The 19597-nt window shown below is 40.7% G+C and overlaps 1 protein-coding gene across 1 annotated transcript in view; it reads left to right on the forward strand.

Moving 5' to 3' along the window:
- The first annotated feature begins 263 nt into the window (after positions 1-263).
- The window catches only part of LOC123450583 (bifunctional TENA2 protein), an 84184-nt gene continuing 64850 nt past the window's right edge, over positions 264-19597 (forward strand). The window contains exon 1 of the mRNA XM_045127754.1: positions 264-430. Within this exon, the coding sequence (XP_044983689.1) occupies positions 264-430 (167 nt within the window). The remainder of the gene's footprint in view (positions 431-19597) is intronic.

Below are 19597 nucleotides of genomic sequence, written 5' to 3' on the forward strand. Positions count from 1 at the left end.
GACAGGGCACGCCTTGGCCCGATTATTAATCGGGTCGTGCCGTGCCGGCCCACCAGCGCGGCCTCCCGCCCGAGGCACGGCACGAAGGCTATACGGGTCGGCCCGTAGGCACGCCAGGCCCGATAGCCTATTAGTTTTTTTAGGCTATTATTGGGCTGATTTTGGCCTGTTAGGCTATTTTTTGGGCCTATTTTAATATATTGGGTTGTCTTTTGGACCGATTTTGACCTATTAGGTTATCTTTTTATCCTATATATAAAAAAATGTGCCGTGCCGTGCCGGCCCGCGTGCCCAGCCCTCAGGCCCAGGCACGGCCCGAGGCGTGCCGCGTGCCTGGCACGGCCCGTTTAAATCATGTCGGGTCGGGCCCGTGCCGTGCCGTCGTGGCGGGCTGGCGGGCCGGCCTGTTTAGCCCGGCCCGTTTGGCTAGGTTTGTGTGGTGCGAGGAGAGAGGAGGTGGGAGTGGCTGGCTGGGGGTGGGGTGCGGATCCCAAGGTGGACTAGGGTTAGGGTTAGATTAGGAAGGGGAGGCTGTCTATTTATAGACACGGGGCTAGGGTTATCCGAATCCGGCCCCATTTCTGCCCACGCGATCGGAACCGAACGAACTCAAACGCGGGGTCGGCTAAGTGACCGTGTAGAGTAGGCTAGCCGGGGAAGAGAGGGAAACGGTGTGGTGCGGCAACACGATTTTTAAAACACCGAAAAACGTCCGGCGATAGACCGAATACGGTGCCGCTACGGACGTCCGTTCGGGTACCAGACGGACCCCGATTGCGACGAAATTTGGCAGGTGGCCTACCTATATTATATTTGGACCGCACGCCAAGTTTCAATCCAATCAGAGAAAGTTTTATACACACTTTTAAAAACAGGGTTTGACGATGCCGCGGGCGTGTGCGAGTGTGGTCAGGCTCACACCGGATAACGACGAGAACCAACAACTAACAACGGATGCAAGTTTGAAAACTGGTGGCAACGGAGATGCCGATGCAATGCAGATGATGCGAATGATGCGATGATGATGCGACAAATAAAAATAAACACACGACGAAAACGGAATAAAGGGGGAATCTTTTGGAACATCGGTCTCGATTTGTCATAACTCTCCTACACTACAAGAGCATCTCGACCCGAGATCCAAGAATGAAAAGGGGAAGAGGATGAGAAAAAGCAAGAGACAAAACTTAGTTGCTCCTTTGACAAACGAGTGAAACCAACGATCCTTGAAGGTTGCAAAGAGATGAAGAATGACATGAGAAACAAGCAAGAATTCACGGAAAATTTCGGCAGCACTTCGGTAGGAAAAGGGGACAAAAATCGATAAGTTGGGAGAATTAGACAAGATTCATAACAAACAACTAAATAGAACAAGGGAACACCATGATCTTGATAGAACAACATGATTGACCCAAATGAGCAACATCACCACAACTCTGGAACAAGAGAATATAAACTAGATCTTGGAAGAAACGAACGAAGAAGAAATTGAGAACTACTACCACAAAATCTTGAAGAACACCTTGAGAAGAATTGAAACCTTGATGCACCAGCATGACGAACCTCTTGGAGAACACCGGAATGAAATGATGAAAGAATAAGATAAAAGGCCTTGCAATGATTTAGATGAAGCTTCTCAAAGATATACTTGATAGAACGTGGAACTTCGGAAAAGAAAGATAAGCACTTGAGAAAAGAATTGATATCATGAGCCACTCCGAAAGAAGAATTCAGATCACTATGAACAAGAATAAGAATTATGTTAAGCTTATCCTTCATCAAGTTTAATTGATGACAAGCAACGGATTTAGCGTACCACTTATTCTTCTAGAAATGATTGAGAAGAGACATGAGCACAAACTTAAAGGAGTCTTTAAGAAGACACCGGTAAGAATTGAAACGAATGAGGTGAACATGAATGAATGAATAGATCATGAGCCACCTGAGAGAAAAACTTGAACAAGGCACCGGAATAATTGAGAGACGAACGAAGAGACAACAATTGAGAAGAATTTGAGGATGAAAGCTGAAAGCTGAGAACGAAGAAATCTTCTGAAATGATGGCATACGGAGGATCGAGAAATGAACACAACATTGAAATGCACCGAATAGCAAGAAAGAGATTACTCATGATTGGAACAATTAAGATGATGGCACCAAGATATGAGATAAACACCCCTTCAAATTTCAATGAAGAGAATGACGAGAAGAACATCACCAAGAATAACTGAGACCTCCGGAATAATGAAGAATGAAAGGTTGAGCAGGATGAGAATTTAATTCAAATAGATCTTGGAGAAGGGATATGACTGATGAAATTCATACTTATGTCATAGTTGAAAAGAATTAAAGATCTCCGAAAAGGTTACAAGAGCCAGATAAGATCCTGGGAAAACACGTGGGTTATGGGCCCACTCAAAAGAAACCATCGTTGAAAAGATTTCTTAGAAAGAGAGATATTGCACCGGTATAAAGAAAACTAGATGAGGTTGAGAACCTCGAAATAATGAAAGATCTGAAACCAAGAAACTCTGAGATATCTTCAACACACCGGATAGAAAAGAGATGAATGAATAACAGGATAGGCTGATAAGAATTTTTACATGGGAAAGAATTTACAAGGATAAAAGGATATGATGAACACGGACAACTGAATTAAATTCACCGGAAAAAGAATAAAATGAAGAAATGATGAACTCGAGTCCTGAGAATCTTCACAATGAATCACCAGATACGAGAGAATAGAAAATATAACGGAAGCACAATGAAATGAAGTGCATGTAACATCCCAAATTTTGGAATGTTAAAATAATTATTAGATTGTTTGTTTGCTTGCTTGAGTGATTGAAACTTGTGTGAAATTTGAAACTTTCAAAAACTTTTGAATGAGAGGGAATAAAATGACTTTCCCCATCTCCGATGAATTCAAATTCAATCTTTTAAAAGAAAAGAGAGAAGATGACATGACTTCTTCAACTATAAAGAATTTGAACGGAGTTTGCATTTGAATCCTTTCAAAATATTTGCCCTTGCTTCTATATTTTTCTTCCCCGAGAAAATGCCCCGACAAAATTCTTGCACGCAAGAAAGAGCGGAGGAAAATGACCCTCCAAAAACCAGGGCCATTCATTGAAATATTTTGAGCCAAGAAAAAACCAAAATTTAATTTGAGAAAATAATTGCAAAAAGAAATAATGCTTTTAGGGATTTTTTGGAAAAACATTTTTTTAAGTTTTTATTTTGGCCGTGGAAAAATGCCCATCATTTAGATTTTATTTTTCTGATAATTTTAGTATATAGAAACTCTATATTCCGAATTGATTTGATTTCCCTTTTATCGTTTTAGTTTCCTAGTTTTGAAAAAGGAAAGAAATCGTGTTTAAATGGAAATAAACGGTGGCCCATTAAGACCTTTCCAAAAACTAGCCCAATAGGATCTTCTTCTTCCTCTATCTCCTTCCTCACGTGCATAGGACCTTCCTTAGCCATGGACAGGGAAATCCTCCCTTCCCGATCTCCCTCTCCCTTCCATCCCAGCTCCTCCCGAGCCCCCTATAAGAACCCACCCGGCGTCCTCGTTCCATTTTCCCAAAGAGACGCCACCCTCATCGCCTCTAGCCGCCGGCCACCTCGCCGGAGTAACCCTGCCCCGGTCGAGTCCAGGAGCTCCCTGCCGACCTCCCCATGGCCCCTACCCTCGCTGCACCACACCCCTGCGCGCCCCACCCCTCCTCCGCCGATTCCTCACCCCGCCGGCGACCTCCCCACCTCGCCGGAGCAGCTACCTCGCCAGAGTTCTTCCTATGTGTCACCCATGGTGAGATTCACGAAATCCCGTATTGCAGTTTTTTCAGAAAATTGCAATCTTAGAAAATTCATATCTATTAGTCTATAACTCCGAATTAGGTGATTCTTTTTGCGTTGGATCATAAATTTTATGTAGTTTCTGTAGATATATAATTTGTCTATGTTTGGATTTATAAAAATTGAGTTATATCAGATTTGAATTTAAAGCTTGTTTTGCTTATTCCGAGAGTTTAAATATAGCTTTTAATTTGATTATTTTTGCTGCTGCTTCATATTGATCATATCATTCAGTAGTTTAAGTTTAATTTTTTTTTAAATATTTTTACATAGGGTTTTAAGCAAAACAGATTCTGATTTAGCCTTTTTTGTTTTCTTGCTATTTTTTTGTATTAATTGTTCTTAATTTGTTTTTTTTGTAATTGTGACAAGTTAGATTTTGTTTTTTGATATTTACCAGTAACTTTTCAACAACAACAAAATTTTATTTTATTTATTCTTATTTGTTTGCATGGAATCAATTCTAGTTCTATACTAACTTGCGAATTGATTGCATTGCTAATTTGATTTCCTATTTTGAAAATACTTATAAAAAATATTGTTTTGTAAATTTTACTTCTGTTATCTTAGTTATTTTATATTTTTTTCTGTTATTTTTTCTATTTTAGTGTTTTATTTTCAGTTAGAACAAAAACTATTTAGTGTTTGATGTAGTAGAAGACTCCCTAGTCTTATTTGAAGTTTCCTTCAAATTCCTATTTCGCTCTCTCTTTTGTTTTGATTGTTAGAATGATTGCTAGTATGAGTGCTTATGTGAATGATATGTTTGATATATAGATTTCATCGGAGAGTGGCGAGTAGTCTATCAAGTTATTTCTTGAGAAATTCTTCTTCGTCAACATCACCAGGCACGTCACTTTGATCATACTATCACCTATGTTTTATGCATCGTAGTTCTACCATCCTATGCCCAATTGCATGCTGAGTAGGTACTTGGAAATTTGAGTATAGATTGTAGTATCATGTGGTAGGCACACAACAACCCCGATACTTGGCCCCGGGACGACAAATTTCATATTGCTATGCTTGAGTAGACGGGATTTCGGTTGAGTGCATAACACGAGTGATGCAAGGTTGATTAAATAATCAAGACCAGTTAAGACAAGATTTTCAAGACCTCGGACGCAATGCAACTCTGGGTGAAGGACGGTTGATCGGCTCCCTGGAGAACCCAGTGGATGACCCGGGATGCTGGAGAGGCCATGACATCATGCGGAAAGCTTCACCCAGGCTCAAAGAGACGGACAGATATTTTCAAGACCCAAGGCTTACCTGCACAGCCACAAGTCATTATTGGCTCTGGCTTGGTTGGACAACGCGGCGACTCTGGACAGGTGGTGCTAGCAGATGTAGAAGAACGGTAGGATTGGATGGGCACCGACAGGGATTCAGAGGGACCCGTTGAAAGACCATGTTTTGATCATCCGGTCTTCAAACACCCTGAAGTGCGAGGACATACACGGAGGCGATCAAATCTTGTGGGGAACGTCTGCAAAACTCTGCGGAGTACTCAAACCTAATCGATTAGCCGTGTCCACGGTCATGGACAACTTGAGCCAAAGGAACTGAAGTTATCTGGAATTCGGTTTTTATAGGGGGAGGGGGTGGCCGAGGAGGGTAGGGAATCGGGGTTGCCATGGAAGTTGCAGGTTCGCTGGGAGAAAGGAAGGTCACGGGAGAATAGAGAAGGAAGGAAGAAGAAGAGGGAAGGAAAGAGAGAGAGAAAGGAAAAAAAAGAAAGAAAGAAAAGGGGAAAGAAAAAAAAAGAGGTGGCGTGGGGGTGGTCTGGCGCTACGGTTGCCAGGGATTTGCTTCCTAGCGATGGGGAGGCAGCAGAAATATCTCTCGTGTTTGTTTTTTTAACAGAAACTAAAATGAAAAAAGGAAACAAATAAAATAATTAATATAGGATATTATATACCAAAATGATTAGAAAAATATCCTCTACTCGATTAACATTTTTCCAAGGCAAAAATAAAAACTTAAAAAAATGTTTTTTCAGAAAAAAAATCCCTTATGCTATATTTTCTTTTTGCAATTATTTTCACGATAAAACTTTGGCTTTCTTGGCTCAAAATATTTCAAAAATGCCTCACACTTTGGAGGGTCATTTTCCTCTGCTCTCTCTTGCGTGCAAGAGATTATTTCCCGGCATTTCTCGTGTGAAGAAAAAAAATAGAAATGCAAAAGAAAAAGTCGAAAGAATTCAAATGCAAACTTTATTTAAGTCAATATGCATAGATGCTTAGCTACAATGTAAAACATTCCCAATTAGGAAAATTGGGATGTTACACTTTGTTGGATTACCTTTTTGAATTCCTACATGTTCTCAACATGGTATACTTTTCGTATGAACTTAGCTCGTTCTTTAGTATTCCATTATTCTTTACAATCATGATCTTCTCCACCAAAGATTTTCTTGCTTCCATGGTCAAACACATAAGTGTTCCATCTACACGCATATCAAGGAAATATTTAGATTCAGTGCCTATCCTATCATAAAATAAATACACTATAACATATTTAGCAAAATCATGGTTAGGACAGAGATTCAAAACTTAAGAGTATCCCCCCTAATCTTTGTATAAGCTTTCTTCAATTTCTGGACAAAAGAGGTTAATCTCGTGAGAGTTTTTCTAATTGGCGAAAGGGAAAAACTTGACCATGAATTTCTCTTTACAAGATTTTCAACTAGTTATGTTGGAATACGGAAGCCTCTTATACCCTTCTTCAACCTTGTCCCTCAAAGAGAATTTTAAGAGTTTAAGTCACGTGAATTCTCTAGTCACATCTTTAATTTTAAAAGTATCGCATAAAGCGTCAAAGAACATAAGATGTGCTTGAGAGTCTTCTTCATCTCTTGCAAAAGCATGTTTTTTCACTTCATCAATTAGTTCACAATCGATCCAATACTGAGAAACAAAACTATTAAGTAAACTATCAGAGATCTTGAGCCTTTGTATGGAGCACAATACCCGTTCAGAGTATTATCCTGATTCAGAGTAAGCGTCATGATATCTGTAGACAAAGTATTTAGCTCAGTTGTTTGCTGTTTTTGGTAAATTTCTATTAATGAAGCTTGTGGATCCTGTGGAAAACGTGGATATAACCCAGTAGATAAGTTCTTCCAGAACGAGTAGGGCCTTTGTCAATGACAACTAGCATTTACGACAACACATGTAAATAAGTTACAAAATAAATATTTTGCACTTAGCTGCACGGCCGTGGCACCAGAAAATACTTGATGGGATGAAAGACACACATGGTAGCATAGCATCTTCGTGTAAGTATTCCAATATTTATTGTCCAAATGAAGAGCGGATTTTTTTTTGGAAAAGGAGGAAACGAGCCCCCGACCTCTGCATCAATCGATGCATGCAACCATCTTATTAACATATGTTCAAAACAAAGTCTTTGATCCACAAAGCTCCGAAGCTCGAAATCAAAACAAAGATGATATGAAAAAACTACCACATCCGGCGTAGCTAAAAGCAGACTATGATGCCTATACACCTAGTCTATTATTAGCACGTCATCCAAACCGATTCAAGATAATTCGTGCGACCATCTCCCATCGGTTGCACCCAATATCCATAAGCTCCCTGGAGTCTGCATGGCTGAGTAACGACCACGTACGGATCCAAGACGTCGCTCAGAAGATAACCTGCAAAAAGTTGTTGAAGTTCTTGCCATTAAAAATCATGTCATTCCTGGTATTCCATATAGCCCAAAATAGAGTGCAGATCCCAATTCTGATAAGTTTGAATATTTTAACGTCTATTCCATTGAGCCACGTTGTAAATAACGAGCTAATACATATAGGTGGGGTAACATTAAAAGCTATATGAACAGTGTGCCATAGTAGTTTTGCAAGGGGGAAATCTAGAAAGAGGTGTCTTATTGTTTCATTCTGCTCACAATAGCAACAATTAGGTCTGCCTCCCCATCTTCATTTTATTAAGTTATCTTTGGTTAATACCACACCTTTGCGTATAAACCACATAAAAAAATTAATCATGAGTGGCACTTTGATATTCCAAATATGTAATGATCTGGATAGGGGTCCAGTGTTTATCAGATCCGTATACATGGACTTTACTAAGAACACACCATTCGCAGCTAAAGTCCACCGAACACTATCTATCTGGTCAGTTAGTTGCACCTGCATAAGTCTTCTGACCACATGTAACCATGCATTCGAGCGTGCTCCCATTAAAGCTCGCCTGAACTGCATATTAAGAGGTACCGGTTGTAGTACTGTGGACACATAGTCCTCTTTACGTTGTGCAATATTATAAAGCATAGGGTATTGAAGTGCTAAAGGAGTGTCCCCAAGCAAAGTATCTTCCCGAAATGTTGTTGAGACACCATCACCAACTACAAATTTCACCCACTAAAAAAAGGTCACCTTTATCTTCATTAACCCTTTCCAGAAAGGTGAGTTATTTGATCTAGTTCTAACCTGGGCTAAAGTTTTTGAATGTAGGTATTTATTCTTCAGTATTTGAATCCACATCCCCTCGCTCTGTGTGGATAACCTATAAAGCAATTTGCTAAGTAGGCATATGTTCTTCACTTCCAAATTTTCAATGCCCGTACCCTCCTGGTCTTTTGGTCTACATATAATATCCCAACGTGTCAACCTGTATTTCTTCTTAGCCTCATCACTTGCCAGAAGAAACGAGATCTGTAAAGATCTAGTCTTTTTTGTATCCCTACTGGTATTTCAAGAGTTTATTAATACTAGCCTCCCTCCATATGACATAAGCTTGCCCTTCCAGCAACTTAGTTTTTTTTAAATCTAACTTCAATACATTTCCATTCCTTATTCGTTAGTCGCCTATGATGAATAGGAATCCCGAGATAGCTAAACGATGGCGATCCCATTTCACATCCAAATAGCTGCCTGTAAGCGTCTTGCTCCTCTTTTGCCTTCCCAAAGCAGAGAAGTTCGCTTTTGTTGAAATTAATTTTCAGCCCCGAGAGCTGTTCAAATAAGCATAATAATAGTTTCATATTCCTCGCTTTAGCCATATCGTGTTCCATGAAAATAATCGTATCATCCGCATATTGTAGTATGGACACACCCACCTCTACCAGATGTGGAATAAGGCCTCCTACTTGGCCCTTTTCTTTGGCCCTGGCAATGAGTATTGTCAACATGTCTGCTACTATGTTGAACAACACTAGGGACATTGAATCCCCTTGCCTTAATCGCTTGTGTGTTTGAAAAAATGGCCTATGTCATCATTAACTTTAACCCCTACAATGCCTTTCTAAATGAAAGTATCAACCTGATCTCTCCATCTTTCATTGAATCCTTTCATACGTAAGGCCTGTTGAAGAAATGGCCATTTGACTTTATCATATGCTTCCTCGAAATCCACTTTAAAGATAACCCCATCTAGTTTCTTTGTATGAATTTCGTGCAGCATTTCATGTAGGACAACAACACCCTCTAAGATGTGTCTCCCAGGCATAAACGCAGTCTGCGTCGGTTGGACTACTGAATGAGCTATCTTCGTCAATCTATTCGTTCCAACCTTTGTAAAAAAATTGAAGCTGACATTGAGCAAATGTATCGGTCTAAACTGCTCAATGCATATAGCATCCGCCTTCTTTGGCAACAACGTGATTGTTCCAAAGTTAAGGTGGAATAGTTGTAACTGGCTATTAAATAAATCATGGAACATAGGCAGCGGGTCCCCCTTAATGATATTTCAACATTTTTTATAAAATTCTGCCGGAAACCCGTCCGGCCCCAGTGCCTTATTTTGTTTCATTTGTGCTATTGAGTCGTACACCTCCTTCTCTGTAAATGGAGCTCATATCACCTCATTCTCATCTGCATTGAGTTGAGGTATATCATGAGTTGTGCTTTCATCCAAAGAGACCACCATATCTTCTAATGCACCAAATAATTTCTTGTAATATTCAGAGATATATAGTTTTAAGTTCTCATGTCCTACTATTGTTCCTTCGTCTTGCTCAAGTTGGGTTATTTTCTTCTTTCGATGTTTGCCATTTGAAATCATGTGAAAGAATTGAGTGTTATCGTCCCCATGAACCACCTTTGTCACCTTAGCTCGAATAGCCCATTTCATGAGTGGTGTTTCGGTTTCACACAAGTTGGCATGAGTCTCGTGCGAAGTAACTGTCTAAAAATATTATTTTCATGTGAAACAAATATATCACTGTGGTAAAAAAGGAAAGGATCCCCAACGCTTCTTCCTCTTCGGATATCTTCTCCCCTTATTTTGGATGGTGTGGCGGTAGATGTGTCTCTCTGGTCGCTCTTTCCCCTTCAATTAAGTATTTCTTGTAGATGAGGTGAAGCTGGCGGCACATGGTATTGTGAATGGTACAAGATCTTGCACTTGTACTGATGGTCGTCTTGTGCTCTAGATGCGCTGATGCATTTTTGTCCAATACGATAGTTGCTCCATTTGGCTTCAGTTTATGGGATCATGATTGGTTTGTTTACAAAAGTATATTTTCTGAACAACAAATGGAAAACAAGTTTATTCTTTCTTGAATGCTTAATGTTAGAAAGATATGAGAAATATTGAAAACCAAGTGAAAAGTATGTCAAAACCCTCTACCAAAAGTGGAAAAATATTGATCCATGAGCAACCTCTACCTCTTGATCATTCTTGGGGTAGCCACAGACGGTGACGATGATGACCCACAAGTATAGGGGATCAATCATAGTCCTTTCGATAAGTAAGAGTGTCGAACCCAACGAGGAGAAGAAGGCTCTGATAAACGGTTTTCAGCAAGGTAATAACTACAAGCACTGAAAGTAGCGGTAACAAGTGATGGTGTAGTGAGGTGAAACGAAGCAAGTGAAAAGTAACAGGTAGCAAGTAGTAGCAACGGTGCAGCAAAGTGGCCCAATCCCTTTTGTAGCAAGGGACAAGCCTGAACAAAGTCTTATAAGAGGAAAAACACTCCCGAGGACACACGGGAATTTCTGTCATGCTAGTTTCATCATGTTATATGATTCGCGTTCGTTACTTTGATAGTTTGATATGTGGGTGGACCAGCGCTTGGGTACTGCCCTTACTTGGACAAGCATCCCACTTATGATTAACCCCTCTCGCAAGCATCCGCAACTACGAAATAAGAATTAAGAAAACGTCTAACCATAGCATTAAACTAGTGGATCCAAATCAGCCCCTTACGAAGCAACTCATAGACTGGGGTTTAAGCTTCTGTCACTCTAGCAACCCATCATCTACTTACTACTCCCCAGTGCCTTCCTCTAGGCCCAAAGATGGTGAAGTGTTATGTAGTCGACGTTCACATAACACCACTAGAGGAAAAGACAACATACAACATATCAAAATACCGAACGAATACCAAATTCACATGACTATTATCAGCATGACTTATCCCATGTCCTCAGGGACAAAAGTAACCACTCACAAAGCATAATCATAATCATGATCAAAGGTGTAATGAGTAGCATCAAGGATCTGAACATAAACTCTTCCACCAAGTAATCCAACTAGCATCAACTACAAAGAGTAATCAACACTACAAGCTACCTTACAAGTACCAATCGGAGTGGCGAGACGGAGATTGGATACAAGAGATGAACTAGGGTTTGGAGAGGAGATGGTGCTGATGAAGATGTTGATGGAGATGACCCCCTCCGATGAGAGGAGTGTTGGTGAAGACGATGGCGACGATTTCCCCCTCCGGGAGGGAGGTTTCCCCGGCAAGATCGTCCTGCCGGAGCTCTAGATTGGTTCTGCCCAAGTTCCGCCTTGTGGCGGCGGAGAATCCACGAAAAAGCTCCACCCTGATTTTTTCTCGGACGAAACCCTTCATATAGCAAAAGAGGGGGGCCAGTGGGCCACCAGGGTGCCCACAAGCCCTGTTGCCGCAGCAAGGGGGGTAGGCCGCGGCAACCAGGCTTGTGGGCCCCTGGTAGCTCCCCTCTGACACTTCTTTCGCCCAGTATTTTTTGTATATTCCCAAAAAAAATCCACGTTGATTTTCAGGGCATTTGGAGTTGCGCAGATTAGAGGACTCAGACTTGCTCCTTTTCCAGTCCAGAATTCCAGCTGCCGGTATTGTCCCTCTTCAAATAAACCTTGCAAAATAAGAGAGAAAAGGCATAAGTATGGTACCACAAAGTATAATAACAGTCCAAAAAGCGATAAATATCAACATGAAAGCATGATGCAAAATGGACGTATCAACTCCCCCAAGCTTATACCTCGCTTGTCCTCAAGCGAAAACCAAGATCCAGAAACATGTCCACATGTTTAGGGATGAAGGTGTCGATAAAACAAAATACGAACATGAGGGCGTCATGATCACACATAGAAGAACAATACATCATAGAGATTCTTATGGGAAAGTAACAATTCCTTCACAAAGCAAAGTATGAAACAAAAACCTTACCGAGAAGTAGCCAACAATAGTCCATAGTCATTGAAGCAATTGCAATTTATCATATCATCAGAAAGAGTCAAATAAGAGCTTGTAAAGCAAATCCACATACTCAATCATCTCTTCTGTTTTCCACAATTGTTATAACTCACGTGGTACTCATGGCATAAAAGTTTGAGTTGGACACAGAGAAAGAAAGGGGCTTATAATTTTGCCTCCCAACCATTTACCTCAAGGGTAAAGTCAACAATAATAAAGCATAAGTACTCATCTCCAAGTTGATATATGAATATAGATCTTTCCCAAGCATATGACGTTCACCAAGAAAAAGGCTAAATAAGGAATTGGTGAAGATCACCATGACTCTTACAAGGGCAAAAAGTAAAGGTACAAGATAGGCCCTTCGCAGAGGGAATCAGAGGTTGTCATGCGCTTTTGAGGTTTGGATGCGTGTCCTCTTAGTGCGGAGGAACGTCCCTTTATATTGCCCCCTGTGATAAAGAACTTTATTATGCAGTCTGTCGCTTTTATGTCTTCCTCATCACAGGTTCGTATAAAGCTTATTTTCCACACACTAATAGATCATACATATTAGAGATCAATTTTTATTGCTTGCACCGATGACAACTTACTTGAGGGATCTTATTCAATCCATAGGTAGGTATGGTGGACACTCATGGCAAAAATGGGTTGAAGGTTTATGGATGCACAAGTAGTATCTCTACTTGGTGCGGGAGTTTTGGATAATATGAGGTGGAAGCAATCATCACATGCTGAGGGATATCTAATCATATAACATTGTTTGGAACTAAGCAAACACAATTCATTATGTTGTCTTCCTTGTCCAACATCTACTTCTAAGCATGTAATAGTTTGGTGAGTGCTCACAATTATAGAAAGTGTCTATGATGATATATTTATATGTGAACCTCTCTTTCCTTATTACTTCTTATTAATTGCAACAATGACTGGGGTCTATGTTGGTCTATTCTCAACAAGTTTCAATCATCATACTTGTTATATGTGAAGCTATCACTTTCCATAAGATCATCTCATGATGTTTCATGCTATCGTTCTTTTCATACTTTTGATCACGGCACAAAACAAAGCCCTTCACTAAGATACTCTTTATTATATAGCTCGCAAGCTCGAATACATCAGGGGAGATACAAGGAAAAAGACTCAAACTAAACACTAAAGACTTATTCCACTAAGAGAAGAAATAAAAACTGAAAAGAAAGAACTAAAACAAAGGTAAAAACAAAAGATATGAAGGTGATACGATACCAGGGCAACTCCCCCAAGCTTGGCATAAGCCAAGGGAGTTTCCCATACCAATGCTTAGTTGTCTTCCTTTGGTGGTGATGGTGGTGGAGTTGTTGAAGCAGTCTTGAGCTTGTCTAATTTCCACTTGAGCATAAAGTTCTGCTCCCTCAGATCGTCATTTTCCTCCTCAAGCTTCAACACTCTATGACAAAGTTCCTTCTTACTCTCCTGCAAGAAACGAGAAGGGATAAACAAGGTCTTAGGCTTCTTCCTTTGGTCAGGGAGGCTTGACTTCTTGAATTCCACATGAGTGCGTCCAGGTTGAGGTAGAGGAGCCTCCTCTTCATCGGAACTCGTTTGTTCCTTCCCCTTGGGATCATAGTCCTCTTCCTCGTCAGTGGTCCAGCCATATGGTTCCAAGTCCCCATATACCTTGGGATTAGCAAGGTAATAAGCTACATAGATCTCCCCCTCTGAATCCTGAGAATACATCTTGATCTAGATCTGCAGCTGAAACAGGCTCGAAACGAAAACAGAGGAAAACTGCGTGATACGGAGATCAAAACCCTCGGGCGTATATATAATGATTTTTTCTGGACTAGAAGGAGTGCTCTGCAAGAAAACGGAGTCCAGGAGGCACACGAGGTGCCCACAAGCCCTGTTGCCGCGGCAACCAAGCTTGTGGCCGCCTCGTGCACTCTCCGGACTGCTTTTTATTTTTCTAATTTTCCATAAATTCCAAAACAGAGAAAAATTCCTATTGGAAAAGTTTCGGAGTCCAATTACTTACCGAAACACATACCTCTTCGTTTTCAGGGTCTGAAACAGGCTGATAAACATCCCTTATGTACTCCTCTGGAGTTATGATATTGGTCTCAACATTTATGGGAGTACGAGAGATATAATGCTTGATTCTTTGCCCATTTACCACTCTAGGAAAATTACCTTCCGTGTTATTGATTTTGATGGCACCGGAACGATATACTTCCTCGACAACGTAAGGACCTTCCCATTTAGAGAGAAGCTTGCCTGCGAAGAATCTTAAGAGAGAATTGTATAGCAGGACATAATCACCTACATTGAACTCTCGTTTTTGTATTCTTTTATCATGTCATCTCTTAACCTTTTCCTTGAACAACTTGGAATTCTCATATGCCTAGGCCCTCCATTCATCTCATGAGCTGATATCAAACAACTGCTTCTCACCGGCAAGTTTGAAATCGAAGTTGAGCTCTTTGATTGCCCAATAAGCTTTGTGTTCTAGCTCAAGAGGTAAATGACAGGCCTTACTGTAAACCATTTTATACGGCGACATGCCCATGGGATTCTTATAAGCAGTCCTATAAGCCCATAGTGCATCGTCAAGTTTGCTAGACCAATTCTTTCGAGATCTATTGACGGTCTTTTGTAAGATCAATTTGATCTCCCTATTACTCAACTCCACTTGACCACTAGACTGAGGATGATAAGGAGATGCAACTCTATGATTGACATCATACTTAGCAAGCATCTTGCGGAAAACACCATGAATGAAGTGTGAACCGCCATCATTTATCAGATATCTAGGGACTCCAAATCTTGGGAAAATGACTTCTTTAAGCATCTTAATAGAGGTGTGGTGATCAGCATTTCTAGTGGGGATAGCTTCTACCCACTTAGTGACGTAATCCACAGCAACTAAGATGTGAGTATACCCATTGGAACTCGGGAAAGGTCCCATATAATCAAAGCCCCAGACATCAAATGGTTCAATGACAAGTGAATAGTTCATAGGAATTTCCTGACGCTTACTGATGTTCCCTATTCTTTGGCATTCGTCACAAGACAAGACAAACTTACAGGCATCCTTGAAGAGAGTGGGCCAATAGAAACCTGATTGCAATACCTTATGAGCAGTTCTGTCTCCAGCATGGTGTCCTCTGTAGGCTTCGGAATGACACTTTTGCAGGATCTGTCCCTGTTCATGTTCAGGCACACAACGTCTAATAACACCATCTACTCCTTCCTTATAAAGGTGAGGATCATCCCAAAAGTAGTGTCTCAAATAAAAGAAGAATTTCTTCTTTTGCTGGTAGGTGAAACTGGGTGGTATGTATTTGGCTACGATATAGTTTGCGTAATCAGCATACCATGGTGCACTATGTGAAGTGCGGATGACATTCAATCGCTCATCAGGAAAGCTGTCATCAATAGGTCATGGGGTCATCAAGGACATTCTCTAGCCTAGACAAGTTATCTGCTACAGGGTTATCAGCACCCTTTCGGTCAACAACGTGCAAATCAAATTCCTGTAGAAGGAGAACCCATCTGATTAGCCTAGGCTTAGCGTCCTTCTTCTCCATAAGATACTTAATAGCAGCATGATCAGAGTGAATAGTGAATTTGGAGTCAACTATATAAGATCTGAACTTTTCACATGCAAACACGACTGCTAAAAACTCCTTCTCCGTAGTGGCATAGTTTCTTTGGGCAGTGTCTAGAGTTTTACTAGCGTAGTGAATGACATTCAACTTCTTGTCAACTCTTTGTCCTAGAACAGCACCAACAGCATAATCACTAGCATCGCACATGATTTCAAAGGGCAAGTTCCAATCAGGTGGTTGAACAATAGGTGCGGTTATCAAGGCCTTCTTAAGTATTTCGAAATCTTCCTCGCAATCCTTATCAAAAACAAAAGGAACATCCTTCTACAAGAGGTTGGTAAGAGGCCTAGAAATCTTAGAGAAGTCTTTAGTGAACCTTCTATAGAAACCAGCATGACCTAGGAAACTCCGTATACCTCTGATATCTGTGGGGCAAGGCATTTTCTCAATTGCATCAACCTTAGCCTTATCAACTTCAATGCCTTTCTCAGAGATTTTGTGCCCTAAGACGATGCCTTCATTAACCATGAAGTGGCACTTCTCCCAGTTCAAGAGGAGGTTGGTGTCTTTGCATCTCTGTAAGACTCGATCAAGGTTGCTGAGGCAATCGTCAAAGGAAGAACCGTAAACTGAGAAATCATCCATGAAAACCTCAACAATCTTTTCACAGAAGTCAGAGAATATAGCCATCATACATCTTTGAAAGGTGGCAGGTGCATTGCACAAGACAAAAGGCATATGTCTATAAACAAAGGTACCGAAGGGGCAGGTGAAAGTGGTTTTTTCCTGATCAGATTGTGCAACAGGTATTTGCAAGAAACCTGAATAACCGTCTAGAAAGCAGAAGTGTGTGTGTTTAGATAGCCTTTCTAGTATTTGGTCGATAAACGGCAAAGGATAATGGTCTTTCCTGGTTGCCTTGTTCAGTTTCCGGAAGTCTATCACCATCCTATAGCCAGTAATAATCCTCTGTGGGATTAATTCATTCTTATCATTAGGAACGACAGTGATACCTCCCTTCTTAGGTACGCAATGTACTGGACTTACCCAATCACTATGAGCAACATGATAAATGATTCCTGCTTCCAGAAGCTTTAATATTTCTTTTCTCATGACCTCTTTCATCCTCAGATTTAATCTCCGTTGATGATCAGCAACTGGCTTAGAATCAGGATCGGTTTTAATCTTGTGCTGACATAGAGTGGGACTAATACCCTTAAGATCATCAAGAGTATATCCGATAACAGCACGGTGCTTCCTCAAAGTTTTTAAGAACTTCTTCTCTTCGTGATTCGAGAGGTGAGCACTAATAATAACAGGATATATCTCCTTCTCATCAAGATAGGCATACTTAAGAGTATCTGGTAACTGTTTTAGCTCGAACACAGGATCACCCTTTGGTGGGGGAGGATCCCCAAGCAGTTCAACAGGCAGATTATTCTTGAGAATAGGATATTGTTCTAAAAAAAAATTATCTATCTCATCTCTTTCATCCATATGCATACCATTTTCATGCTCAAGCAGATATTGCTCTAAAGGATCCGTAGGAGGTACGGCAATAGAGGCAAGAGAAATGATTTCATCCCTACCAGACGACTCTTTTTCATGGGGTTGTCTTCCAAACTTGGAGAAGTTAAATTCATGAGACACACCCTCGAAACAAATAGTGACAGTCTGTTTAACGCAATCAATATGAGCATTGACAGTGTTGAGAAAGGGTCTACCAAATATGATGGGACAAAAGCTATCTTGTGCGGTAGCAAGGACGAGGAAAATAGTAGGATACTTCGTCTTACCACAATGACTTCTACGTCTCTCACAATTCCCACAGGGCAGATAGTGTCTCTATTAGCTAGCGTAATAGTGACATCAATGGGTTCTAACTCAGCAGGTGCAATCTTATCTTTGATTTCATCATATAGGGACCGGGGTATTGCACTAACACCAGCACCCATATCACATAAACCATGATAATAGTGATCTCCTATCTTGACAGAAACAACGGGCAGGCCAACTACAGGTCCGTATTTGTCTTTCGCGTGAGGTTTAGCAATTCTAGCGGAGTCCTCACAAAATTTGATAACATGCCCGTCTATGTCTTCGGCTAAGAGATCTTTGATAATAGCAACACTAGGTTCAACTCTAATTTCCTCAGGGGGTGCAAGTGGTCTAATGTAACCCCTACGTATCACACTTGGAGCTTGAGAATAATCCTTTTTTCCTAGCAGGGTAAGGTGGTTTCTCAGCGTAGGCACAAGGAACAATAGGATCACTAAAGGCAATGACTTTCTCTTCAACTAGATTGGGTTTAACTACGTTGACTTCTACAGGAGGATGATACTTAAACCACTTCTCTTTGGGAAGATCAACATGAGCAGCAAAATATTCACAAAGAGAAGCTACTATCTCAGAAGTCCATACTTAGCTCTAAAATCTCTAGAAGTGTTTGTTTCTACAAAAGATTTAACACAATCAAACTGGAAATTCATACCTGACTCCTTACCTTCTTCAAGCTCCCAATCTTCAGAGTTACATTTGATTCTTTCCAATAAATTCCACTTGTGGTGAATATCCTTCTTCATAAAAGAACCGGTACAAGAAGTATCAAGCATGGTACGATCTTCAAGAGAAAGCCGAGCATAAAAGTTTTGAGTGATAATTTCTCTCGAGAGCTCATGATTGGGGCATGAATATAGCATTGATTTAAGCCTCCCCAAGCTTGAGCTATGCTTTCCCTATCACGAGGCCAAAAGTTATAAATATAATTCCGATCATGACGTACTAAATGCATAGGATAAAACTTTTGATGAAATTCCAATTTCAACCGATTGTAGTCCCATGATCTAGTATCATCACATAGCCTATACCATGTCAACGCCTTATCCTTCAAAGATAAAGGAAAGACTTTCTTATTTACCTCATCCTCGGGCAAACCTGCAAGCTTAAATAAACCACAAACATCATCTACATAGATTAGATGCAAGTCTGGATGTGAAGATCCATCTCCTGTAAAAGTATTAGCCAGCGGTTTCTCAAGCATACCCGAAGGAAATTCATAAAATATATTTTCAGTAGGTACCTCAGGTTGAGGAGCAACCCCTCGTGCTTCCGTTTGTGGTGAAGATACCCCGAACAAATTCCTCAAAGGAACAGTTTCCATAGTGACAAGTGACAATAAATTTTAGCACAGTATATAAATGTTTCCTTACCAAATTCCACTTACCAAAGGCTCTTTCCTCCCCAGCAACGATGCCAGAAAAGAGTCTTGATGACCCACAAGTATAGGGGATCAATCATAATCCTTTCGATAAGTAAGAGTGTCGAACCCAACGAGGAGAAGAAGGCTCTGATAAACGGTTTTCAGCAAGGTAATAACTGCAAGCACTGAAAGTAGCGGTAACAAGTGATGGTGTAGTGAGGTGAAACGAAGCAAGTGAAAGTAACAAGTAGAAAGTAGTATCAACGGTGCAGCAAAGTGGCCCAATCCCTTTTGTAGCAAGGGACAAGACTGAACAAAGTCTTATAAGAGGGAAAACGCTCCCAAGGACACACGGGAATTTCTGTCATGCTAGTTTCATCATGTTCATATGATTTGCGTTCGTTACTTTGATAGTTTTATATGTGGGTGGACCGGCGCTTCGGTACTGCCCTTACTTGGACAAGCATCCCACTTATGATTAACCCCTCTCGCAAGCATCCAC

This window comes from Hordeum vulgare, chromosome 4H, assembly GCF_904849725.1.
Source record: "Hordeum vulgare subsp. vulgare chromosome 4H, MorexV3_pseudomolecules_assembly, whole genome shotgun sequence".
NCBI classification, from domain to species: domain Eukaryota; kingdom Viridiplantae; phylum Streptophyta; class Magnoliopsida; order Poales; family Poaceae; genus Hordeum; species Hordeum vulgare.